This window comes from Drosophila takahashii, chromosome 2L (assembly GCF_030179915.1).
Source record: "Drosophila takahashii strain IR98-3 E-12201 chromosome 2L, DtakHiC1v2, whole genome shotgun sequence".
Classification (NCBI taxonomy): Eukaryota; Metazoa; Arthropoda; class Insecta; order Diptera; family Drosophilidae; genus Drosophila; species Drosophila takahashii.
The window spans coordinates 12,464,958-12,492,554 of record NC_091678.1 but is presented as its reverse complement, the minus strand read 5'-3'; the positions used below and the strand labels follow the sequence as shown (position 1 = coordinate 12,492,554).

Here is a 27,597-nt window from a genome sequence, read left to right as displayed (position 1 = left end):
ACAGCAAACACGATCAATTGCCGCCCTCAAGAGGAAATCTCAACTCAAGGTGAGTGAAGGGGTGCACTTTACCCAGACCAAAATTTTAAAGATATTTAAAAGATTATTTAAAATACTTGTTTGTTGGAAAATAAAAAAATGTTTTTGAAATATTATAATAATAATAACAATAGTTATTATACAAATCCTCTTAAGGATTTTAAAATGAAGTGAACATATTATTGGAAAGATAATATTTTTTGCTGGCTGCTAAGTAAGGAAAAAACGTTGGTTGTGATAAGGATTATTAGAGACCTCTGTATTGTTTGCCCAGTGGCCTTTGACCCTTTGTCCAGGTGGGTCCTCATTCTCATTCCCATTCTCGTCGCCATTTGCATCCCCATCATCGTCCTGTCGATGACTCTTCAGTGTCCACTTGTGCCAGTTTCTCGATTACCAAGCAGCCCGATTCAGGGGATGGGGATTGTATTGCAGAAGGGGAGAAGGTCGCACCGAACCGAGAGTCTTCTCATCTATTTTCTGTTTCCGTGCCAGCTGAAGTTGTTGCACTCGAAGCCTGTGTTTGATTAATTTAATTTAAACGAGGAGAGGTCAATAGAAGAGGAATTGAAAGCTTTGCAAATAATAACGAGAGGAGATGATTGATTAGATTAAATGTGCCATTTAGCACACACCTTAGTTGCAGGATTAAAATAGTTGCAATCACATGGATTTTTCATTTGACACAAACGTAAAATTGTGACTAAAAATGAATAATTAACTATTATAGCCAGATGAAACCCAATTTAAGAGAATCAAGTTTAAACTATCGTTTATAACCATCTATTTTTATCTTTTTGAGAAAACAATCAAGAATTTAATGAACAACAATACTTTTCTTAATAATATCAATTAAGTATTCAAATGTTTATCCAATTGGTTTAATTCTCGTTGGAAAAATCTTCGATAACACATAAAATAGGTGAGCTGATGGTGTATTAAAACAAAGAAATGTGAAGATAAATTGGCAAGCAAAAAGGCAATAATCCGGAAAAACAAATATATAAATTAATAGTTCAATTTGATTGTATTTTGCTATTTTAAAATCGAAACTCTTTAAAAATCGTATGGATAGAATGTTATTAAGTAAGCCCTATAAATATGTTTTTCTTCGCGTTTTGTGCATTACTGTAAAAATTGAACCGTAAAAACAAGTTAACCTACTTTCAGGTGGGCAATGGTGTGTGTTTGGCCACGAGCATTAGTATTTGTGTAGGGTGCTGCATACAGTTACATTTGAGTTGTTCCATGCAAATAAACAAACAAACAGAGGCACAAATACGAAGGCAATGGCGAACACATGCAAGAAATTTGATTCATTTGCATGTTGCACCCCCAACAAAAGCTGGCACACAAACATAGATACCAACACACGCAAAAGCACACACCCCACTGCACACACACCCAAGTGCAACTAAAACAATCCTCGCAGAAATACTATGGAGGTCAACTTAACAGTTGTGTATAGTTGGAATTATTTTTGTTTCTGCAATTCACTTAGTTTATAAAACTTTTTATTTTATTAAATAGTAAATAATAAAATAATATAAATATTAAATTGTTAGCATATAACTTATAGGATTCTCAGTATTGATCTAATATTTATCTTTTTTATATATTATTATTTTATATTTTATACAATTCATCACTTGAGTTTGTATATCATAAAAACTGCAAGAGTTTATCTTGAATGTTCTGTGAAGGTCAAATTCCGAGTTCCTACAAAAACAAAAACCCAATTGAGTCCCCGAACACAATCAAGTTTCACAATGCCTTTGGGAAATTGATTAAAACGATCTGAAAATTTAGGAATTTTAAATACTGTATTTTTGGACACATTTGTAAGCAATTGAGGAGGAGGACGAAGGGCGGAGGACAGTTAAACAGCTTTTAAGCACAAACAAAGCCCCCAAACGAAAGGGGTAAAAAGGGGCAAAAAGGGGTAAAAGGAGGAGAAAGAGGGGGTGGTGCCTTGGGGTCACCGCAGGCGAGTGCAGTGCCCTCAATTAGAAGGCGCTCAAGGACATCGGCGCACAGCTGCAGCAACAACAACAACAACAACAGCAGCACGAATGCCAACAACAGCTGCTCGCTAAGTTCGTCTTTAATTGCTGACAACACGGCGTATACGTAATGCCGACCTGCATTTCCCCCAGTAAAATGTTAAGTTTTGATTTCTACGGCTGCTCCCCTGCACTTTTAACTGTTTCTCAAGCAGTTCGCGCTTGGCCTTCTCCAAAAAAAAAAAACAAAAAACGAAAGAATCGAGGGTGCATGGGGTTGCAATGGGCTCCCAAGTAGTTGGCGTTGCCTTGGCTGACATCCTTTGGCATCCTTTCGCCTCATCTTCAGACTCAAGTTACTGCCGCAAACAAAAACAGAACGAAAACAAAGTTAGAATATAGCGAAGGCGGAATGGTTTTTATTAATACCCTTTGCATTCGAGTTTGGGAATTAAAAAAGGGAAGAAAATAAAAGGAAATAGAAAGTACTTGAAAAATATCTGAAATAATTATAATAAGGGGAAATGTTTTTGTGATCGGCGCTATAGAATTGATATTAGAATTAGTTAGTATATATTTTAAGAAATATGTTTCATATTTCTATATTTTTCATCCAATTAATGGAAGGATCATATTTTCCTAGTCGAGAGTGGCAATTTGTGGAGTGTTTGTTGGGTTTTCTCGGTATTTTCTCTGCTGCTGTTGCGTCTGCTGATGATGTGGTTGCCATTATTGTTGCGGTTCGTCCTCGACGTTGTCTCTGCCTGTGGAATCTGCCAAGGACACGCACTATTCGTGTGTGTGTGTGTGGAGCCACAAGTCGTTGGCGTTTGTTGCCCGCCACAAGGACACTCGAGGCATGCATGCCAGATTTATGCCACCCACTACCCACCTTCGTCCTGTGCCCCCGGTGGTCCTGCAGCCTGCCAAGGATCGGTGGCCGGATGTGAGAGCAGCCGAGCAGCCTTCGTCGGAGGTGAAGCGACAAACCTGAACCTGAATTTCTCTTCATGTACACAGTGAAAAAAGATATCCTAGTTTTAATTTAACTTTTTTATGTTTTTACATTTTTTTATTGAAAGTACAAATTTTTCAGAGGGTTGTATATCCTTTTTTTTTGGTCCTGGCACTGGGCAACTAATCATCGCCATAGTTATCGCAATTACTATCGCCATAGTTATCGCAATAACTATCGTTATAGTCGTTGTAGGAAGAACAATGAGTATCAATATTTGTATCAGTGTGGTGATTGCTTTGGGTACATTCCTGGGTATCATTGTGGGTATCTTTGTGGGTATCGCTGGTCAAAAAGAGGTGGGTATCATGTCTTACATCCTCCGTAGTTACATCTGCAAGTCCTATTTCATAACCTTTTAGCGAAATATTGTCATAGTCTGCTTCGCCAGATGCCGCTTCTTCTATTGAATTGCGCGAGTTGCTTGAATAACATTTAGAGCACTTTTGCCTGCGAGCAAACAAAATACCCAGCCCACCAACAAACCACATAATCACTATAGTTATATAGATATATGCAACGGGATCCATTCTTAGCTCCGCCCGAGAGGAAAGTTTCAAGCCAACTGAGCTCAAAATTATTCCGATAGATCAACCTTGCCACATGCTGAACATTTGTATACTCTCCCTCTCTAATGCTCTCTTAGCTCTTTTAAAATCCCTATATACATATCTTAAAAGGGAATACACTGTTATGGAAACCTTAAAGAAATTAATTCTCTTATGCTAGACCTTTTAAATTTGTTTGCTGGGTGTTGAATAAGGCAACAACTTCATAGAAAGAAAGAGTTTTTATTTATTTTGTCAATAATTCTACACGTGTTAATCGATTGCTCTTTTCTTTGAAAAGTCTCTTAATATTAATTTATGAAAGAGAAAAAGACTCAATACACTTAGCCATTTTGCCTTATAATGTTGTGCGTGCTTGGAATTTAAGTTAGTCGCAAAACATTGATCACATTAAGAGTACAAGAAACTGTTAAATTACAAACTCTTCTAGGATTTAAAGTATAAAATATTAAGTTAATTCTAACTTGATTTTGCCAGTGGCTTTTCTTGTAAAATTGTATATCCTTAGGCGGACTGACTTATCATAGTTCATGGAAATATGGTGCTATAATCCGGTGGTGGGCCATCTTGAAAGTCGTCTGGAGGCTTGAATATTGTATCGTATAGTGGTGGCTCATCCATTGTATCAGCTGGTGGTATCGATGCTTCCAAATCAGGCACATTTTCGTGCTGACTCAGTGGAGGCTCACTCGCGGAAAGTTTTATATTTTTTTTATTATTTAATATTCTATCAAAAAACCAAAATAAAAACGCAACCAAAATTATTTTAAAAAGGGCCAGTAGAAAATCTTCCATTTTTAATACCGGTGAAGTGGATTGCTTCAACCCAACTGATGAATGAGCTTATACTCTGCGTTGATAATGCTTTTACTCGCATACATAGAATCGTGTATACAATCTCTGTGCGTAAAAAAATGTTTTACAGTGCTCTTTTAAAATAGAGAACAATTGATGAAAATCAGAGGTAAACCAATTTTTTATGAGATCACTTTTTTAAGTCAGCACAGGCGTACTCACTATGGTTACCAAGAAAAATCTCAAATACATGCATGCTGTTGTTTTGAATGAATTAATTCCAAAAATGTTTATAGACCGCTCTTTAATTTGACTCATATACATAAGTATATTTATTTGAAAATTTTTACTCACACCCGCGTTTTAGGTTCTGCGAGTTGGTGTCAAAGTGTATCACACATACGCACTGTTGCCTTCGACCGAAATATAGATTGTACAATGTGCATATTCACAGTAAAAAACAGATTTCCAGGTTTCAATTTATGTTCTTGTTTTCACAGTTTTTTTGTATGGATTTAATATAATTGTCAAAAGTTATTAAAAAGTACAAATTTTGTTAAATGATTTATATAAATTGTATGTTATTTGGTCCATGCACTGAAATTAGAGTGTCGCCTAATCATCACAATCACAGCCGTCATTACTATCGTCATTGCCATCGCCATAGCTATCGTCACTATTATCGCCATAACTATCGTTATAGCTATCGCCATTGTTGTCGTTGTAGGAAGGACAATCGGTATCATTGTTTGAATCAGTGTCGGTATTGTTTTGGGTAAATTCCTGGTCATCATTCTGGATATTAATTTGGGTATCATTGTTTGAATCAGTGTCGTTATTGTTTTGGGTAAATTCCTGGTCATCATTCTGGATATCAATTTGGGTATCATTGTTGGTATCGCTGGTTAAAAATAGGTGGGCACCATAGCACTTATTGTTGTGGATATCGTGGCTTACATCATCTGTAGTTACATCTGCAAGTCCTTCTTGATAACCGTCTAGCGAAATATTGTCATAGTCTGCTTCGACAGATTCTGCTTCTTCAATTGAATTGTGCATATTGCTTGAAACCCCCTTAGTGCACTTTTGTTTGCGACAGAACAGTATACATAGGCCACCAACAAGCCACAAAATCGTGAAAGATATATAAAAACATAGAACTGGATCCATTTTAGGCTCGTCCAAGGGGAAAGTCTTAAGCATACTGAAGTACAAAATTTTCCGTGAGATCATCCTTGTCCATATGCTGAACATTTTTATATATGTATGTATATTTCTCTCTTAAGCACTTTCTTAAAGCTTATGCTCATATGTATATCTCTTATGCTAACTTTCGTAGAAGTTAGCCAATTTATTCTTATCATTTTTCTTTGGTTTGTTAAGAGTTCAAATTTTGCTTCAGAGGCCTTTGATTGCTCTTTGGTATTCATTAATAGAAGAGAAATAAGCCTGCGGGGCGTGATACCAATACTCTTAGCCATTTTGTCTAATAATGTTGTACACGTTTGGAATTTAAGTTTGCAGAAAAATACTGAGCACAAAAAACGCGAAAGAAACTGTTAGATTAAAATATATTCTGCGCTTGCACACTTATTTTATTGTAGTATAACAATTATTGTGAAGAGTTTAATTCCTAACTTAAATAAATTATAACGAAATGCGTGTATTTTTAACGTGGGATGTATCATTATCGTAGCTGGTATTGATTTGTGGAATAATATCTCCTTAAAGTGGGACTGAATTTTCCGACTCTTGTGAAAAGAGTGTGTTATAGTCCGGTCTGGCGTCATCTCGTGGGTCACTTGGCTTGTATACATTATCGTACAGTGGGGGCCAATCCGTGGTATCATCTGGTGGTGCCGACGCTTCCAAATCTCGTGGATAAGGCATACACCGGAGCTGAATCACTGGTCGCACACGCAAAGGTTGAGACATTGGAGGCCTCCTTTCGGAGGTCTCACTCGCGACAGACTCTCTATTCTTTCTGGCCCTTGATACACATTTATAAACCATATAGATAAAGCAACCTAACAAAATTTGTACTACTATTAAAACTAAACGAAGCCTATCATCCATTTTGAGTAACGCTAGAGTGGATTGTTCCGATCGTACTGAAGAATGATCTTATTCGCTCCGCATGATATTGCTGACATTTGTTTATTAATTTGCATACAAACATATTAACACTCTCGGCGCAGAATAATACAAATAAAAAGCGCGAGAGCAACGGCATACAATTGCCTCAAAATATAGATAATTTGCCTAATCTCAGGATCTTCTCTTGTAAGAAAATGTTCTAATAGAATGGAAAACAATTTTAAAGTGAAAGTTTTTAATAGAACTAACTATTATTATAAGCAGCTTTATTCTTAGATAAGTAAAGCATTGTTAATGCTTCTACTTTTGTAGCTACTAATTATGTACCATCTTCCAGGGCTGACATTCCCAACTCCCTTTAAAATAAGGAGTTATAGTCCGATGGTGAACCATCTCGTAAATCATCTGGTGGTTTTTATTACCATCGAAATCAAACTTCATAGAACAGCACTTTCTTCCACTGAGCAGTGTGTCAACTATCATAGCCACCGCCACAACTACCGCCATAACTACCGCCGCAACTAGCAGCATAGCTATCGTCGTAACTATCGTGGAGATCTTGGGTGTTATCGTCGTTTGAAAATTTGTTGGTGTCATTTATAGTTCCTGCTGAACGTCTCGTTTGATAACCTTCTAACGGAGTAAAGTCATAGTCTATAGAGCCTGATTCTGCTTTGAGTGCTCTATTGCGCAAATTCCGCGAAAAACACTTTTTACTCTTTTGGATACATGTATAAAATATAGAAAAAATTAAAAGAATTAACGAAATACCAAAAAGGATTGATAAAGTAACATAGATATATAATTCCATTTTTATGTCCGTTCACTAAGCACGTTTCTAGCATACTGACGATTCAGCTCAGCACATTTGTGCTCTATAATGCTCTCTTATGGTCTTCTATAAAGCAAATACTCTTAACAAATATCTTAAAAATTACTTAACTGTTATGCCAAAGCAATAACCTTTTTTGTTTAATAATTTCAAATTTGTCTGATAAAAGTTCAAGTTTTGCCCCAAGGCAAAAACAAAACAAAAGAGCCACACGTGTTAATCGGTTGAGAAGTCTCTTAATATTCGTTAATAAAAGAGAATGAGACCTGTAGGGCATAATGAAAATACCAATACTCTTAGCCATATGGCCTAAAAATCTTGTACATGTTTGGAATTTAGGTTTGCCGAAAAAAAACTGAGCACATTACACATTTAAAATTATTAATTATTTTTATTTCAGTATATAAATTATTTTATAAAAATAATAAATAAATAAAAAATACATTTTTAACGAAATCAATGTTGAATTTCTTAGAATTCTTAGAGGTATCATTGTTTGCATCCGCTCCGAAAAAAATCTTCTCAGAGAGGTATTTAGTTTTTAGACTCGTTCGGAAACAGTGTGTTATAATCTGGTGGAGGGTCATCTGGTGGATCATTAGGTGGGTCATTAGGTGGGTCGTTTATTATATCGTATTGCGTATCCGTTGTATCTGCTAGTGGTATCGATGCTTCAAAATCGGGTGGTGCCGATGCTTCAAAATCGGGTGCGTAAGGCGTACCCCGGAGCGGAATAACTATAGGCTCACACAAAGGTTGACTAACTGGAGGCCCATGCAAAGGCACATGCAAAGGAACATACAAAGGCGGATTGACAGGAGGTACACTCGCGGAAGGCTCTCTTTTATTTCTAGAGTTATAAACACGTTCAAGATACAAATAGCAAAGGAAACTTAATAAAATTATAGCTGCAGTTGCAAGTGCAAGTTCCAACTTCAGATAATCGTCCATTTTGATTACCGGTAGCGTTGATTGTTCCGAACGTACTGAAACCATTCGTTTTGGGATATTGCTACCATTTGTATATTAATTTGCACATGTAGACATACATATGTAGACTTTCAGCGTGAAATCATAAAAATAAAGAGCAGGAGAGAAAAGTTATAAAGAGCTTAACACTGCCTCAGAAGAGAGATAGCCGGTATTTATCTTTAAAAAATATTTGGTAGTACTCTATTGCTGCAAACTACCCTTTTTCCAGTAGGCATCTGGATCTTGTGATCTTCTGTTGGGAGAAAGTAGTCTTATAGAATGAAATACAATTTTGAAGAAATAAATTGAATGTTTTCATTATAACAATATCCTCTAAAATTATAATTTTCTAAAAATATACATTATTTCATGAAAAATTTCACACGACGAATTTTAAATATTAAAATAAGTATTGCAGCTTTAATCTTCGATGAACATGGTCGTTGCTTCTATTATTGTAGCTATCAGGCTGGGGCTGACTTCCCCGATTGTCTTTCTTCAGAACTGGGGAGTTATATTCTCGTGGATCATCTGGTGGTGCCGATGCTGGAAATTCTTGTCTGTTGGGCACACACTGGTGGTCAATCGTGGAACGGTTAGAGTCCTCGCAAGCATTACGTAAAGCAAGTAGAACTAAGAGAACACCGATCAAAATAATTAGGAGCCATATTAGAGGACTCGACAGAAATTCTTCCATTTTAAGTTCCGATGAAGTTGAATGTTCAAAATGTACTGAAATAATGATTTATGCATGTCGTATGATTCATGCTATTTAGAACGACTTAAATCATTTTTAATAATCAGTTCTAACCCGAAGAGATAACCCTCTGTCAATCAAATTTGGCATCTTTCGTATTACTTCAGAATTTTAAGACAGAACAGTCGCATTTTGGGGGTCTGCTCACCATGGCAACCAAGAAAAAGCTCATGTTGTTGTTATGAATGAATTAATAAAGAGTCGAAACTTGTGGTTTCTTTTTTGCCAAAACAAAATGTTTATTGACCGCTCTTCAATTCGACTTATCTCTCAATATACATAAATAAAGGAATGAGAAGTTCTCTTAATTTCTACTAATAATGTTGTACTGTTTTGTTGTTTTTTTTTCTCTTTGTATATGATACTTCCCGTTTTTATTAAACTACATTTGAGATCTTGGGACTTTTCAGACTCTTAGGGAAATAGAGTGTTATATTCCGGAGGTAGTTCATTCCTCGGGTCGTTTGGTTTATCTTTAGGTTGGTTATCAGGCGGCTCACATGCTGTATCATCTAGTGGTGCCGATGCTGCGAACTCTGGTAGGCTCGGCACGTCATCAGCATCTCGCTCACACCCGAAATACTTTCGAACCCTTTCACATTCCTCCGCAGACCACAAATAACGCAAAACAAATATAACTAAACAGAAAAAGGAAATGGGTAAAATGCAATCAAATATTTTATCGAAATCCATTTTGAATTCCGTCGAAGGTGAAAGCTTCAAGACAACTGAACTATGACGTTATACTTTGCGTGTGAAGCGGCTGTTTTTTGCGTATGTATACATATGCTCTCAGCATAGAATTTCTAAAGCAAGCAAGAGCCATTTTATACAGTGAACTCTTTAATGAGGAATACTCAAGCATAGTAATAAAAAAAACCAAAACAGTTCAATTTTACATTTTAAATACCTTTGGTTGGGGAGCAATTTCAGATGCAAATAGTTGAGCACTCTTGATTTTTATGTTGTCACTTTTTCGAGTCAACACTGTAGTCTACATAAACAAGTCTTATTTTTGGGGGTGAACGCTCCAAAACAAATAAAAGAGACCACAAAAATAAGAGTTTCCTATTGTTTGCCAAATGCTCTTAACTTTCGCATGTCTCTTAACAAAAATCAAATGGTCTATAAGACACCAGTAAATTTTCAAAAATATCCTTTTCTTTTATTGTATTCCAGGAAGAAAAATTGTAATTGATGATTTTCAGTTTCTTTATTCAAACATAAAAAATTGAACTTATTTTTAACAAGGTTTAGTACAAAATACTAACACACATAAATCAAATGTTTATGAATAGAAAAGCTTTTTTTAAAAGCCGAAATTAAATTAATTAAAAGCCAAAAAAAATAATAAGTGTAACAATTCTTCAGATTATAGAATAATTGATATTATACCGTTGTTGGTATCTGTTTAGACTTTAATAGTAGGTATCATATGTAGTTTCTTAAAAGTCCTGTTCTTCCAGTGGATCTGTCTTTTCGAACTTTTAAACAAATCGTTCGTTTGTATTCGATGGTAGGTTATCCCCTGGGTCGTCAGGGAGTTCATTGTGTGAGTCATAAGGTGGCGCATACGTTGTATCAACTGGTGGTGCCGATGCTTCCAAATCTAGTGGGTGAGGTACAATCAGGAGCTCATTCACTGGAGGCTCACACTCGGCAGGATCAATAGTTCTACAACATTTCGATGAAGATATCATATAACGTAGAACCATAATAACAAATACAAAATAGCAAATGTTTACAAAGTAATCTATAAGTAAAATGATGAGATTAAACCAATGTATTTCCATTACAAAGGACTGTTTTGACTGTTCTAAAATATAGGGAGTTAGTTAATCATAGGATGCGCATGACACAAAAATCAAATAAAAGAGAGCCAAAAGGAAGAGTTTGATATTGTTTGTCGAAAGCTCTTAACTTCCGCATATCTCTTAAAATCCTAACATTTATTTCATAGTTTTGAATGAAAATGGTTGTGTATATAAAATATTCTGTTGAAGATAAATAATTTAAAATGCAACATTTATTTTTCTGTGTATATTGTCTATATCCATCTCTTTCTCCGCATGATAGTGTGGGTGGCTTCATGTTTTGTGGCTGCATGTTTGGTCAGCCATGAAGGCCACAACAAATGCTGCAGACCCACCCACTCACCACTCACCAGCCCCTTTAACCCCTCTTTCACCTTAACCCCCCAATGTTGTTACTTGCAATCTTGACATTTAATTATCCGCTGTTGACTGCAGCTCCCACTGAGGCTGCTGACTCTGTGTGTCAAGGTCCTCGGTTTGTTTTCGGTGGCTGCCAGGAAACGCATCTGCTGAGGTGATCTGCTGCCAAGGTCTAATTCGAGCAGGAAATTCGACCAAATGTTCAAGGCGGAATTTATCAATTTGCGAGAATGACAGGACTTTTGGTTGTGGAATCAGGCACATTGAATGAAACTTGAAGCTCAATTTAAAAAATGTATAAACAACATTTTTAGGTTTTTAATGTTATAGTATAAACGTGACTTTAATTTTGAAGGACATTTATTTTATTAAACCCTCATAATTGTAATTAAATAAAAATGTTTATAAAATATGAAGACATTAGCTTTGACCAGGCATTACATATATATTTTAAAACTTTAAAAACCTTAAAGTAAGTAAAAAGGTAATCTTAAAATGATTGCTGATAATAATTATCATTATTATTATTTATTTATTTTAATTGGTGCTAAGTTGTAGATTATTTCTAATATTGATTGATTAATTTTATGTAATAACTGGATTGTTAAAATAAACTAGCAATACTAACTTACTAATTGTTAACCGCTTGCTCTTTAATTCCCTTTTCAGTTGTCGAAATGGAGCGATGCGAAAGCCGGCGAAGAAGGCGAAGGTAAGTCATTAATCTTGAAGAAATCCCGGCCACATCTCTGCATTACGTATACGCAACGTGGTTGCCATTGAATTGTTACGAACTTACGAAAATATCCTTTCATTTAAAAGTTTCTCAGACAAGTTTAGTAGACTTCGAAAATTATATAGTATTTCACGATTTTAAGTAAATAATAAATAAAAACCGTAAGCAGCTGTGATTACAGCAGAAATTTAAATGGCAATTGCAGCTGTATGTTGTCTGAGTTTTCAGGTCAATCAATAGCATTCCGATGGCTCCTGCCTGTGATTAGTATGCCATGAAAAGCCGTGAAAAGAATAACTGTGGGTGTTTGTGAGTCAGTGTGAGTGAGTGCGACGCCATTTTGCTTGGCATGCAGCTTGGTTTACGTGTGTTCGCGACCTACGACAACATGAAAGAAAGTTGCCTAGGTTAAGTCCTGCGCAGACTCACACAAAGGCACTCGAAGGAATTCGATTCTACAAGAGTGTGCGTGACCTGCATATGTGTGTGTGTAGGAGTGTGTGCACTGTAGGTGCAATCAATGAAAGTTCAACGCACGTCGGAGGCAAAAAAAATGGGACTTTGAGTTGACTGAAACTTATCCAGTTAAAAAAAGAGAACATTTAAAACTTATTTTACAAGTGGGCTAAATAAAATTATTAGTGAATGATATTTATGATTTTGTAGCATACTTTTCGAGGTAATTTTTTAGATACTTAAAAAAAAATCTCCAATGAATAGTTTTAATATTTTGAAACCATTACCACTATTTTGAAACCACTAAAAGTAATGATGAGTCATCAGTTTGTATTTTTCTTTCCTAAATTAAATGGACTTAAAAGCTTATAGTTGGTTTTTAAAGTGAAAAAGGCTATCTTGATTCTTGTCAAAGAATCTGTAGGCAATCCACAAAACACTCGACTTAAGGGCTATGCAAACATGGTTGCAATTTTTAGGGCGCATGTGAGTTTGATGTTTGTTTGGCTGCCGATGCGGCCAATGTCATTTGAAAATATATGCCAAAAAAAGTGACAACATATCGAACCACACATGCACATTTAATACGAAAAAAAAGAAAACAAAATAAAAAACAAACAGGCCATAACTGACCCAGATTTCTGATGCCACCACATATCGCGTATACGCCGCGTGTTTGTGTTTGCTTTTAGAGTTTTTCCTTTTCACCCTGCCCCTCTTTTTCCCCGTTTTTGTTTTTGCATTTTCCGATGAAAATTATTATTTTGTTTTCTAGCCATGATAACGATAACGATTACACCCCAAGGCTATAAAAATCAGGGAAAATTCAGTTTTGATGGCAATTTGATGATTTCCAGGAGCTCTTGCCTTGAATAGCATCAGTGCATCGGTGTGGGTGGGGCTGCTGTTCAAGGTCGAGCTCGGTTGAAAATAACCGGATTATCTTTGCCAGACATCTGTGTGGCTACACAGATAACAAGAGAGAACGCTATAGTCGGGTGCCCCGACTATCAGATACCCGTTACTCAGCTTAAGGGAGTGCGAAGGAGATAAAAACTTTGATCCGACGTAACTTTTTAACGAATGGTCCGATTTAAAAAATTTCTTCTACATTTCGATAGGTATTCATAAACATAATAAAACTGCATCTTTACTTTTCCGAAATATTGAAATTTTTAAAATCGTATACAAGCGATTGTGGGCGTTAGAGGGGGCGTGGCACCCTTTTGAAATAAACTTGCGCTGCGTAGGAACTCCTAGAATCTGCATGCAAAATGTCAATCTTCTAGCTTTTATAGTTTCCGAGATCTCAGCGTTCATACAGACAGACAGACGGACAGACAGGCGGACAGACGGACAGACGGACAGACGGACAGACGGACAGACGGACATGGCTAGATCGACTCGGCTAGTGATCCTGATCAAGAATATATATAGTTTATAGGGTCGGAAACGCTTCCTTCTACCTGTTACATACTTTTGCACGAATCTAATATACCCTTTTACTCTACGAGTAACGGGTATAAAAAGTATGGGGATGAATAGATATTAATATATATACATATTTTATTTTTACCATTGAATAATGTAAAATGGATATTGGAAACTGAATTTTTCTGAAATCAGAAAAGAAAATTACAGTTTCCAGCTGTATTTTTCGAACAGTAAATTCAACTTTTAAAGATTAGATATTTTGTTAATTTATTATTATTAAAAAATCTCTATTTCTTTCCCAATTAGACGACGGAAAAAAGCTGCACTTTGTGAGTCCGGCACGCCGGAAATCGGTGCTGGCCCCCATTCTCAATAAGATCAAGAATGGCGCTGATGCGGCGGACAGTGCCGAGAAGAAACTGGGTAGCGAGAGCAGCGGCAGTGGTCACATAGCGGTCCAGATTGAGCCAGCCAGGCGGGTGAAGGTGGGTCATAGGCTCAGATCTCTTATCTCAGGAACAATATAATTATATCAATCTACCTATTAGCGTCACAGCATCCACGGCATGATGGAGGAGGAGAATACGATCCGGCCGCATCAGGAGATCCGCCAGCTGACGCTGGAGGAGAAGAAGTTCCTGCTGGCCGTGGAGAGGGGCGATATGGCCGGCACTCGCAGGATGCTGCAGAAGGCCCAGGACACGGAGTACATCAATGTGAACTGCGTGGATCCGTTGGGGCGAACCGCCCTGCTGATGGCCATTGACAACGAGAATCTGGAGATGGTGGAGCTGCTGATTAACTACAATGTGGACACGAAGGATGCGCTGCTGCATTCCATCTCGGAGGAATTCGTTGAGGCTGTGGAGGTGCTGCTGGACCACGAAAACGTGACCTTTCACAGCGAGGGCAATCATGTGAGTGGAAAATAGAGCTGGGAAAATATCGAAAATATCGATATTTTACTATAATATCAATGAAATCAAGGGAAAGTATCTAAAAAAAATTATAATAATTATGTTTCAAAAATATAAAAATTATGTTTAAATAATTATGTTAACAATAAAACGTCAGAAAACATTGATATCTCCTATGAAAATTATCGAAATTATCGATAATGTAGATTTTCGTTCAAGCTCTAGTGGGAGGTGTTTATTTTCGAGCTTTCTTGAAACTCTCTTCTACTTTCCCTTAGAGCTGGGAGTCCGCCTCGGAGGATACTTCGACCTTCACGCCGGACATTACGCCGCTGATCCTGGCCGCTCACCGCGACAACTATGAGATCATCAAGATCCTTTTAGATCGGGGAGCCGTACTGCCCATGCCTCACGATGTGCGATGTGGTTGTGATGAGTGCGTTCAGTCCCGTCAGGAGGATTCGCTCCGCCACTCGAGATCCCGCATCAACGCCTATCGGGCCCTGGCCAGTCCCAGTTTGATAGCACTCTCCTCCAAGGATCCCATCCTCACGGCCTTCGAGCTGTCCTGGGAGCTGCGCCGGCTAAGCTTTCTCGAGCACGAATTTAAGGTGGGCTTGGAAATTGACTTTGTAATTATTTATTTATCATATCATGCTTTAATCTTACTCCCCAGAACGAGTACCAGGAGCTGCGCAAGCAGTGCCAGGACTTCGCCACCGCCCTGCTGGACCACACTCGCACCTCCCACGAGCTGGAGATCCTGCTCAACCATGATCCCACCGGTCCAGTTTACGAGCACGGCGAACGGATGCATTTAAACCGCCTCAAACTGGCCATTAAACTGCGACAGAAAAAGGTAAAATCTGAATTTAGAAACCTACATTTATTTATTATAAATCCCTTTTTTAGTTTGTGGCCCATTCGAATGTGCAGCAACTGCTGGCGAGCATTTGGTACGAGGGTCTGCCCGGTTTCCGAAGGAAGAACATGGCCCTGCAAGCGGTCGACATTATCCGGATCGGCATCATGTTCCCCATCTTCTCGCTGGCCTACATCCTGGCTCCCTACTCCAGTATTGGCCAAACGATGCGCAAGCCGTTCATCAAGTTCATCTGCCACAGCGCCTCCTACTTCACCTTTTTGTGTGAGTAATTTAAGTCAATTTTTTAATATTACTATATTAATATTTTAATTGTATTTTAATTGCGTGAAATTCCCTTTTCCAGTTCTTTTGATGCTGGCTTCGCAGAGAATAGAGACCTTCATTGGCGGCTGGTTCTTTGCGGACTCCTCGGGAATGCTCAACAAGGTGGAGGAGCTGCCCACGAAGCGAGGGGCCAAGCCGACCTTCATCGAGTGGCTAATCCTGGCCTGGGTCAGTGGACTCATCTGGAGCGAGGTTAAGCAGCTGTGGGACGTTGGTCTGCAGGAGTATCTCAATGACATGTGGAATGTGATCGACTTTGTAACGAACTCCTTGTACGTGGCCACGGTGGCTCTGCGGGTGGTGTCCTTTTTTCAGGTGATTTTCTGGATTCCCCTAATGAAATTCCCGTAGTTAACCATTTATTTATTATATACTGATTAGGTCCAAAAGGAGATGATATACAACTCGCATGCCACGGACCTGCCGAGGGAGCGATGGGACGCCTGGGATCCGATGCTAATTTCGGAGGGCCTTTTCAGTGCAGCGAACATTTTCAGTAGCCTCAAGCTGGTTTATATATTCTCGGTGAATCCGCATCTGGGGCCACTGCAGGTGTCGCTGTCCCGGATGGTAATGGACATCATGAAGTTCTTCTTTCTATATGTCCTGGTCCTGTTCGCTTTTGGCAGTGGTCTCAATCAGTTGTTGTGGTGGGTTTATCTGTCTTTTGTCTTAAAAAACTGATTAAATATTAAAATTATTTTTAATATCCTAGGTACTATGCTGATCTGGAAAAGAAGCGTTGTCCTGAGGTTTCTCCCATGAGTGCTCTTCTAAACATGAATGGAACCAATGATCCAAATGCGTGTATAGTGTGGCGTAGGTTCTCTAAGTAGGTCATTTATTTAATTTTAATAAATTTATGTAAAGGTGATGCAAATTAATTTAATTGCTTACAGTTTATTTGAGACCACACAAACCCTTTTCTGGGCTGTCTTTGGCCTAATTGACTTGGACAGCTTTGAGTTGGATGGCATTAAGATCTTCACCAGATTCTGGGGCATGCTGATGTTTGGCACCTACTCAGTTATCAATATTGTGGTGCTGCTCAATCTGCTCATAGCCATGATGAATCATTCGTACCAACTAATTTCGGTGGGATATTTGTAGTCTTCACTTAATCTTTTAACTTATTTAATTTTTGTATTTTCTAAGGAACGTGCTGATGTGGAGTGGAAGTTTGCTCGGTCCAAACTGTGGATTAGCTATTTCGAGGAGGGCGGAACCTGTCCACCGCCATTCAATATTATACCCACTCCAAAGTCCATTTGGTATGCCATTAAATGGATGCGTCGGGTCTTCTGCAGTGGATCCTCGGCCGCTCGAAGGGAACATCTCAAGACGATAAGGGTTGGTACCCCAATTCCTTAGTTATATTAATTTAATATTAATTATTAAAATAATCTATCCTTTTCTGGCATCTCCCACAGCGAAAGGCCCAGCAGGCGAGTGATCGGGACTTCAAGTACCAGCAGATAATGCGAAATCTGGTCAGGCGGTATGTGACTGTGGAGCAGCGGAAGGCCGAGTCGCAGGGCGTGACCGAGGACGATGTGAACGAGATCAAGCAGGACATTTCCGCCTTCCGGTGCGAACTGGTGGAAATACTCAAGAACAGCGGCATGGACACGAATGTGACGGCGGGTCAAGGAGGTGGTAAGCCGCAGAAATCTCTCTGGATTACTAACCGTCCTCTATTTGAATGGGTTCTCTCTTTCTGCCCACAGGAGGTGGTGGCAAGAAGAACCGCCAGAAGGAGCGTCGCCTGATGAAGGGCTTCAATATCGCACCGCCTGGCTCGACGGGATCTTTGGCACCCGTGGCCGAGTTCTCCACCTCGCTGGACAACTATGACAACCAGCACGAGATCCTCAGCTCCACACTGTCCACCCTCTTCACGCCGAACTTTATGCACAAGCGCCAGCAGAGTCAGGCCGGAAGTGGAGGCGGTGGATCGGAGTCACCGACCACGCCCACCGCCTGCCAGGGAACTCAGGGGGCGGCAATGGCCTCCAGCAGCCAGGTCACCAAGTACAATAAGTCCGCTTTGAAGCCGTACAACAAGCGCATTGCGGGTCATAAAAAAAGATGGGGTATGTAATGCTTAAAATTATAACAAAGGAAGTAGAGAAAGTTAAAGAATGGAAATCAAATTATTATTATACAAGTTATCAAGAAACAAAAAGGCTGTTGCTAAGAGGCAAAAGGTGCACCTGGCGCCATCTACATCTAATGTTCAAAGTGTAACATTATTTATCCTGGCGCCATCTACATCTGGTGTTAATGGTGTGTAATTTTCCTTTGCAGGCACCTTGATAGAAGCCGCCAAGGTTGGCAACGTGAGCAAAATGCTGGGCCGTTCGAAGTCGGAGGACTCGGTGTGCAACTCCTCGCACACAGCCACCCCAGTTCATGGCCAGATGCGGGTCACCTATGCCCAGAATTCACCCCAGCAGGGATACGGATACCATGGCGAGACCACCAGTTCCACAACAACATCAAATACACCAACTCCAACGATTTCGGTGGTCAGCAATTCGCCAGCAGCCCATGCGGGAGTGGGTTCGCACTTCTTTCACACGACAAGCGGTGGGTTTGAGTTCTAGAAATACCCACTAATCGTGCCAGTAATCTAACCGAATTTCAAAATAACCCAGGTCTCACTGCCATTGCCGCTTTGAAGCGGAAGCGCAAAAAGTTCTCATCGAGCAAGAATATTTGCCCCGTTACCGAATCCGTGGCAGCGGCCAATGCAGCTGAGTTACTTAATGATAAGGTGAGTTGCTAGGTTTTCAAGAATTAGTTTTTATTATTATGTTTTTTTGTAGACCCTGAAACGGGTGTCCAGCTATCCGGCAGCAGAGGCCGGTGTGCAGCACAAAGATCCGGCCCAGTTGGTGAAACCACGGCGGCATGAGCAAACCCAGAGCCAACACGACTCGGTGGAGACCAATTCTACCTTCACGCTGTCCATCGATCCATCCAATACGTCCGTGAACTCCAGGGAACCTCTGATCAGCACCAGTTGTGTTTCTACCACGGGTGCTATTGGCTGAAAGCACTTTCGGAACTCAAAGGAGGCTAGAAATACCAAAGAAAAGAAGGGGCAGATGGGATTGCCAGAGATACCAAAGATAAAGCAGCTAAACTACTTAGATGGCGCACCTGAAGCATACACTTAGATACTATACAGATACACTTTGTTGACATTTTTGATATGAAGACATAACCGAGTATGGAGGTAAACTAACTAAGGAAGCTATACTTAAAACCCACACAGCCTAGATCTTAAATTACCTCACCATGTTAAGATATAGAGGCCATTCGATGGAATTAGCACACACCATACCCCTCACTAACTGTTAATCACTAACTCAGAAACAACTAACGTGCACTACTGAAACGATATTTCCTTTACCTCAAACTAACCTATAAAACTTTATTTACAAAACTTCAGTCTACACATCTTACTATCGGATCGTATCTATACATTCATTCATTTAAGAACCAAAGTTTTCTGATCTTTCCAATTACAACTACAGGATGTGGTGGTCCGATTTTGATACAATACCAAATTAAAATCCAAAATACATACATATATTAAAAACAAGCTTCTTGCATAAAAATTATCTCCTCCACCTGAACCATGAAGCACACATATCATGCCAATCGCTTTATAGAGAAACCTTTTACACCAAAAAAAACAAAGTACCAACTCCTGAAAAGAGTTGAAAATATAGATCCAATAAAGACCTTTACCAAATACAAATACGAATACTAAACTATCCCATATCGATGTTGAACGTTGCCTTAGCATGAAACATATTTTTTATACACATAAGTTTTGGATGAACATTGAATTACTGAAACGTACTGTACCCGCAATGAGGGAAGCGCTGTGTATTTGTTGATTTGAGAGAACGGATTTTGAAACCAAGGATTTGTTGTTGTTCCAGCAAGCAAGCAAGCAAGCAGAAAAGCAAAGCAAACGCAAAGCAAGACAAGTATATAAATCAAAAGAAACCACAATTTTATACACCGATTTTAAACAACACGACAAACAATAATCGAATCGCATACTACTAAAGTGTTTGCATTTTATGGGTATGTATATTCGCAAGATGTGCATATCCATAGCCTACACACACGGCGATTTTAGCATATATAATATATATACATATATAGAATACAAATATGAATAATCGAAATTTTTAGATGATTTTTGCGTTAAATTAGACAATTACCCACACAAATACACAAATAATATACGAAATATCAACGAAAACAATAACAAGGAATATCATATAGCATTTTATATAAATACTTTCTTCTGGAACAGCAGAAATATGTTGCACAATTGCCAGACATATCTTTGCTAAAGCCAGAAAAACAAACAATCTAAGGAGGCAAACGAAATACCAAATACAATGTTAGAATAATATAAAAAATTGTTATTTGCACGGAAACATAAACTAATAAAAATATATCGAAACGTATGAAGCATTTTTTATTTGGCTTTTAAAACCATATTTTAGCTTTTCGATCTGAAAATGAAATAATATATAAATATTAAAAATAGCTCCAGATCTGCTAATGGATAGGGGTACTTACTTTGTCCATTAATTAAAGGCCTTGTCCCAGATTCAAATAAAAACAAAATGTTTTTTTAATATATAAAAATATACAAATAATAAAATCAAACTTTTTATTTTTATTTTGGCTGCTTTTTCAACTAAGATGGTTAAATATTTAACAAAATTAAAATCTCTCTAGCACATAAATCAAAAATAAACTAATTTTAAAACATATTTTCCATTTCTGTTTGAAATAAAGTAAAACTTTAGAGCCTTTATGCTAGCATTGAAAATATTACTTGACTTTATATATAAACCTCAAGAAACCGTCAGTTTGCAGCTCAAAATAAGGGGTGCTTGGGGTTATATCAAAATCCAGGAGTTCTTTGAGTCCACCTTTTATCAACAATACCAAAGATTAAACTTACATTATAGTCTCTCGTCTTTAGTGTTTTCATTGTCTAAGATCTATTTAAATCATCTACTTTTCCTTATAGCAAATTTTGCATGAAACCTTTATGGGTTCTAGGTAAAGTCGCAGGATATTGCACCTTCGATTTGTCTGTTTAACGATGCTCCAACTCAGTGTGGGAAAAATCAACTAAACTGGACTGCATTCAAAAGAAGACGACATCAGTGGAGTAACTCGGATGCTGACAAACACTGGCCAAACTGAACAGGATCGAGGGCCAACAGACAGACCAGCAGGAAACTTGGAAGTAGATCATTCCGCAGGACTTGGAGGCAAAACTGGACAGGATTGAAGGGCATAAAACACAGGCAATTGAGACCAAAAAATAAATCCTTCGAGAAGTCCGGCAAAGAACTCTATCCTGAATTAATAAGAAAATAATAGAACCGAAGTTCGAGCGGATTGGCTCAAGATATTTTTACACAGGAAATAATAAGGATCAAGATTGGACTACTGCTGCAAATACTGTGATCGGTATTATGTCTAATGTACAAATATCTTGAGTCAATACGCTTGAACTTCGACGATATGATTTTCCCATCAATTCCGGATAGACTTTTCCGCAAGTCTGCTACCCGGTTTATATATTGGTCTGTGACGCCTGCCGTTATTTTTGATGACCCTCCCTTCTGTCCAGGTTCTTCTCGATGATCTACGGAACGATCTAATTTCAAGTTTCCTGAAGGACTACCTACCGGCCTTCCATCATGGGCAACTTGATCAGCGTTTTATTAGGCTTGTTGACCCAGATGTATATTGCATAGGTGGATTCGTATAAATGTCAAACCAGTTAAGATGAATTTCCAACACTGACTTGAAGATCGTTAAACGAACAACAGAACAAACAGGATCCATAAAGAGTCCGTGCAATAGATGCTTCGAAAAATCAGCAGAGGATTTCATTGAACTTCGAATATGTAATCACGAATAACGAGGAAATCTAATGTAGGAACTCTTTAGTTATTCGTTGTCAGAGCTTTTCTTTGTCGTTTATAAGGAAATATTTCTTCTTAAGTAAAAAGATAAATTTTAAAATATTGAAAAGGCCAATATAAAAACCTTAATATTTTCTGCTCATTTACGAATACTAGTTTCAAATACAGTTATGTGCTCTTTTAAAAATCCGAAAAGTCCCAAGCAGCTGAATGAAAAATCCACAAACAAAAACCAAAAGTATTTTTTATTATTTGTATATCGCATTTATTTTAAATGTTTCATATATATATTTTGCAAATAAATTTTATAAGTTGTAAACATAGAAACATACATAATTCCCATTTATTTATCATTTGATTCCGATTTAAGTTTATTTATTTATTTATTTTATATATATATATATAATTTTTTTAATTTGCATCAAGCAAATGTTTATGCTTTACATGAACAAACATTTGTTTTGTTTTGTGTATTTTTTTTTGTTTTTTCGTGATTTTTTAGATAAGATTCCGTTTTGTATAATTCACATTAAATGCTATGGAAAGAAACAATTACATTTAGTTTAATTTATTTAATTAGAAAAATAATAATAATTGGAATATAAATCACTTTGCCTAGTTGGGGCTGCTATAGCCACATGGACAGCCTACGAAAAAAAGTGTTGGGTTGAATTTGTTTAGTTGGTTGTTGGTTGGATGTGAAATGCAACAGTTGGATTGCCAGCGGATATAGCAGCCCCAACTGGGGTTGCCTTGGTTTTCTCGATTTCTGCTTGTCGTATAATATGTTTATAATAAATTGTGTAATAATTCGTATAAAAAGGTTTGTGAGAATGAAAGAAGCGTCTGCTGTTTTACATATATCTATGTTTTGTATATATATATATATTTATATATCTGCGTAGATTGGAGCGATCAGGGGGAAACAATTATACAGCACTGAATACTTGTAGCTAGTAGTCTAATAAATTCATACTTTTCGTTTAATTATTCGTTATGCATTTGCCCTCCGGCATCAATTTGCGGCGCCCCCTTTACAATTCGGTTACCTTTTAGCTACTTAGGAGTTTCATTAGTTGGTGCAATTTGTTGACCAGCTATCTACAATCGTTATGTTGGAATACATTTTACAAAAATGGTTCTTGTAAAAAAATCTTGCTCTTGCTCTGGCTAACATGCTAGTTCTACACGTATCATACAGGAATTTTACAAACCCGCCGGAAGGGGCAAATGCAATTTTTGGGGCCACACGGAAAGTAACAGCTTGAGAAGCATTTTCTTTTTCGTTTTCGGAACAGGATTTGACAAGTACTGATGAGCCTTTAGGTTCTTTCGCCGGCTGCTCAGCTCTCTTTTGTTTATAGCACATATGGAGATTAGACTTTCGGTTTTTTGTGACAACAAATATTATAAGTAAATACCATTAATAACATTTAGCTGTGTGAATGTAAGCCGTTGCGGTTTTTGTGTACATTTAATACAATTATGGGGGTTCTGTTTCTGCCTTCTCATCTCAGATCTCATCTCATCTCTCTTTCTTCACCTCTATAACTTTCTACCTTTCGCTAGATTTTTTGATTTCCTGTGTTCTGCTTGTTTTGTTTAAAATTAGACAATATACAGTTTGATTTTGTTTGATTTTGTTACGGTATACATATAAAAAATACATAATTACAACTAATGGTTTAAATCACTTTTTTGAGACATAAAGTGTTTCATATTTGTTTTTCTTTTTTTTCTATTTTTGCCTGTCGTTTTGCCTGTCCCACGTTGGGCGCCAGTTTTTTTGTTTTCCATTTTATGTCCTCTTAGCCCCGCAGCATATTGACGAGCATGGCGACCAGGAAGGTGCCCACTAGGAAGGAGACCACAATGCAGACGGCCTTTTGCTGGTCACTCAGACGCCTCCGGTTGGAGTACAGTGAAGTTAGCTTACCGACGATTCGCCTCAGTCCGCCTGCCTGGGCCAAGCTGGAGGAGATGGCTGCCGCCGTCGAGGAGCTGGAACTGGATGAGCTGACGCCCAGGCCGGTGTGCGGATGGTGGGCGTGGTGCATGTGATGCGAGTGGTGCATGTGGTGCTGATGCTGGTGGTGCGAGTCGGTGGCTCCTGCTACAACGAGGCTGCCGCCGCCGCCGTTGCCTCCGCCTCCGCACGGCTGATGGTGGTGGTGGTGATGATGATGATGGTGATGCAGGGGATCTGCGCAGGCATTGAAACCGGACAGCTCCTGCTGCAGTCGTCCAATCGCCACGGGATCGGCTCCAACGCCGCTCGCACCGCTGATAGCGGACGCACTCACCGATCGCAAGTGCAGGCCATTGGTGGAACCATTGCCGGCCGAGAGTTTCCGGCTGCTCCGCTGGCTGCTGCTGGCGGCCACCGCCTGTGGTGGCGCCGTCGAGCCGTGCAGGTGGTGGTGGCAGGTGGCCGAGCTGGGATCCAGCTCGCTGGGCACCTGGTAGCGCAACGGACTCGACGGCTGGCCGTAGAGCAGCTCTCCGCCCGCCGCTATCCGGACGGGACACACGCGGAACTGATAGCAAGTGCCGGCGGCCAGATTGTCAATGGTGAACTTGGTCTCGGGGCCGCGATACAACTGCCGGTATTCGTGATTGGCCAGATTGATGGGAGCTCCGCTCGAGCTGCCGCTGGAACTGCTGCTGCGACCCTTGGGCGACAGGGATTCACCTTCTAGCTCTGCGGCGCCCAAAACGGCGTACTGCAGCTCGTATTCCACGCGATCGTGGAAGGAGTTCTTCGAGTGCTGCCACTCCAAAGTCAGCTGCATGCCCAGCTGGCCGGGCAGCTCCATGAGGCACACGCTGCCCTCCTGGACGACGCGCGGTGGCTTTATGTTCGCTGGGAGAGTGGCCGAGGTCTCGAAGACAAACTCCTCGGAATAATCGCCATCGCCAGCCCGATCCGTGTGGGCGTAGATGCGGAAGGTGTAGCTGCTACGCTCCTGCAGCTTGTGCACCTTGCACATGCAATTAGTGCCGGAGTAGACGGCCTGGAATTGCTTGGCCCGCGACACATACATCTCCACAAAGTATTTGGTGAAGTCGCCTCCGCTGCCAGAGGGATTGGATTGGTTCGCCACCTTGCCAACTCCATTCTCGCCCCACTTGAGCTTGATGTAGTTGTGCCCGGCACCGCTGCACTCGAGGCGCGGTGGCGCCGGAGGAGCCGGCTGGGTGGTCAGCTTGGCATAGGCACTAAAGGCTCCCGCCCCGATGGCGTTCACCGCCTGCACGCGGAACTTGTAGCCGGTTTCGGGCATCAATCCGCTCACTGTGTATCTCGTACAGGCATCTGGAGTGGCGATGGTTCGTTCCCCATACTCAATGTTGTACGAGCAGATGGGCGAGCCATGGGCCGCCGGCTGCGTCCAGTTGAGGGTCACCTCCTGGGCGGTGAACTCGTAGCCCTGCATCTGCGGAGCTCCTGGCACGGCGGCCGGCGTGCACACGCTTATCACATCGGAGGAGGTTCCGGTGCCGGCGGAGTTGCTCGCCTTGATGCGGAAATGGTAGCGTGTGTAGGGCGAGAGGTTCCTCAGCTCCGTGCAGGTCTGCGCTCCCTGGTAGCAGTTGTGGAACTCGGAGCTCGGTGGCTCCTTTACCTCCTCCTCCTCCTCGCCATCCCTAATCCTCTCCTGGCTGGCACTCTTCAGCGTGTAACTGGTCACCGGTGCGCCGTTTTCCTGCAACGGCGGCTGCCAACTCACGCCCAAATGGGTGGCCGACTTGACCAGGACGCGCAGCTCCTCGGGAGCACCGGGCGCTGCGGCGGCTGCGGTGAATCGCATCCACTGCGACCAGTTGCCGTGGCCTATCCGGTTGATGGCCCGCACCTGGGCCTCGTACATGCCGCCGGGGGTGAGGTCCTGGGCCACAAAGTAGGCCTGCTTGCCGCGGTAAACCACTTGTGGAGGTTGCACCTGCTCCAGTCGCCTCATCTGGGCCTCAAACTCGAGGACCGGTGCCCCGCCATTGTACTCCGGATGCTGGAGCTTCAGGAGGGCGGCGTACGGCGAGGGCGGATCACTGCAGTGCGGCGGCGGCGGGGCAGACGGCGGCACCGCCTCCGTGGTAACGTGTCCAATGTCCGAGTAGGGACTCTGCCCGGCGGGACCTTCGCAGCAGGCCCGCAAAGCGTAGGTGGTGCCCGGCTGGAGGCGCTCGCACATGGCCTCTGTTTCGGCCCCGCTGTAGATCCGCTCGAACGCGGGTCCAGCGGCACTCAGCTCTAAATGGTAGCGAAGGATTTCAGCGCCACCCGCATCGCTGGGTGCATCCCAGCGTGCCTTGAACTGGGTGCCATGGATCTTGCCCTTGGCATGCGGCTTCCCGGGTCTCCCTGGACGTTCAGCCAAAGTGCGGTAGCTAACCTCCGGCGACCAGGGCGAGAAGCCCGCCTCGTTTTCGGACCGCAAACGGAACTGATAGCTGCTGGCCCGCCGCAGCTGCAGGCACTCGGTCAGCAGCTCTGTGCCCTTGTAGGTGTTCAGGTAGCCATGGCCTGATTCCGCATCCTGCAGCTGCAGCAGAAAGTCTCCATCCTGTGCCCGCCGCTCCCAGCCGAGCTTCAGGGAACTGGAAGTGCTGCCCAGCAGCTGCGGAGGTCGCGGCACTGGCGGCGGATTGCCCGAGGTGCTGTAGCTCGCCACTGGGGAATAGGGACTCTGGCCCGCCTCGTTCACGGCCGCCAAACGGAAGCTGTAGACCGTCGTTGGCTGGAGTTTCCCGATGACATAGTGCTTGGCCTTGATCTTGGCCAGCTCCACAAACTTCTGCGGCTGTCCCGCCATCCTACCCTCGTCGTATTCCAGCAGATAGTGCTGTATGCTGGCGCCGTTCGCCGCGGGAGCTGCCCAGCGCAGATTTATGGAGCTCTTGGTGCGGGAGACCAGCTTCGGCGGCGGCGGTTGATCGGGCTCACAGGCGGGCGTGCGAAATTCCGTGGGATCGCTGACCGTGCCGACCAGCTTCTCGTAGTGCACCTGCAGGCGCACCAGGTAATCCTGCCCTGGCTGCAGATCCTGCACAATGCACTCGTAGGCTTCGCCCTGGTAGAGACTCTTGTACTTGCACTGCTTGCCGGAATCACAGAGGAGCACTTGGTAGCGCAGCTGGCGCATATCCACCGTCACCGTGTCCGCGATGGCCGGACTCTCCCAGATGATCTTGGCCGCCCGCGCAGTCACATCGATCACCTCGGGCCTGTCAATGGCCGAGATCTGCTCGATGATGGTGTTCTCCCTGTGGTACTCCTCCTCATCGTCGCCGGCCAGACTGGAGTTGTCCTCGCCGTCCTCGGAGGTTCCCACCGAACTGGCGCCGCCCACACTGCTGCCGGTTCTCTGGGGCGGATTCCCGTTCCTGGTCTGCGTCTGCTGCTGGGCCACCGGGTGGTGCTGCTGCTGCTGCTGCTGCGGCAGGCGACGTCCTTGGTGGTTCACCACGTGGTGGTGACTGCTCAGGTGGCCGGGCAGGGTGACGCCCGGAGGAATGTTGTTGTTGTTATTGTGACCATTCAGTTCGTTGGCACGGCGCGGAGAGGGCGAGTGCGGGGGATCTGGATGGAAGTGGAATATATTAATGTGA

At 41.4% G+C, this 27,597-nt stretch overlaps 4 protein-coding genes across 6 annotated transcripts in view; 1 reads left to right on the top strand and 3 right to left on the bottom strand.

Moving 5' to 3' along the window:
• Nucleotides 1–15,523, bottom strand: part of Cyt-c-d (Cytochrome c distal) — a 66,219-nt gene extending 50,696 nt beyond the window's left edge. The window contains exon 1 of the mRNA XM_070215262.1: nt 15,520–15,523. The gene's annotated coding sequence lies outside the window, so the exon portion shown is untranslated. The remainder of the gene's footprint in view (nt 1–15,519) is intronic.
• Trpgamma (Transient receptor potential cation channel gamma) lies at nt 1–20,447 on the top strand. Its single transcript, XM_070215271.1, has 17 exons — nt 1–49; nt 11,923–11,965; nt 14,186–14,364; nt 14,428–14,796; nt 15,075–15,407; nt 15,473–15,655; nt 15,709–15,943; nt 16,026–16,321; nt 16,388–16,656; nt 16,722–16,838; nt 16,906–17,101; nt 17,162–17,356; nt 17,437–17,662; nt 17,734–18,099; nt 18,314–18,595; nt 18,664–18,782; nt 18,835–20,447. The coding sequence occupies exons 4-17, from the start codon at nt 14,446–14,448 to the stop codon at nt 19,060–19,062; spliced, it is 3,396 nt and encodes a 1,131-aa protein (XP_070071372.1). The 5' UTR covers nt 1–49; nt 11,923–11,965; nt 14,186–14,364; nt 14,428–14,445; the 3' UTR covers nt 19,063–20,447.
• On the bottom strand, nt 5,037–5,480 carry LOC138912820 (uncharacterized). Its single transcript, XM_070214202.1, has one exon. It carries the CDS (start codon nt 5,478–5,480, stop codon nt 5,037–5,039), a length of 444 nt encoding a protein of 147 aa, XP_070070303.1.
• Nucleotides 20,448–22,228: 1,781 nt separating the features above from the next.
• mtgo (miles to go) overlaps nt 22,229–27,597 on the bottom strand; it is a 135,850-nt gene continuing 130,481 nt past the window's right edge. For all 3 annotated transcript variants that reach the window (XM_017158568.3, XM_017158569.3, XM_017158570.3), the window contains one exon: nt 22,229–27,568. In XM_017158568.3, coding sequence (XP_017014057.2) covers nt 23,796–27,568 — 3,773 coding nt within the window. In that variant the 3' untranslated portion in view covers nt 22,229–23,795. The remainder of the gene's footprint in view (nt 27,569–27,597) is intronic.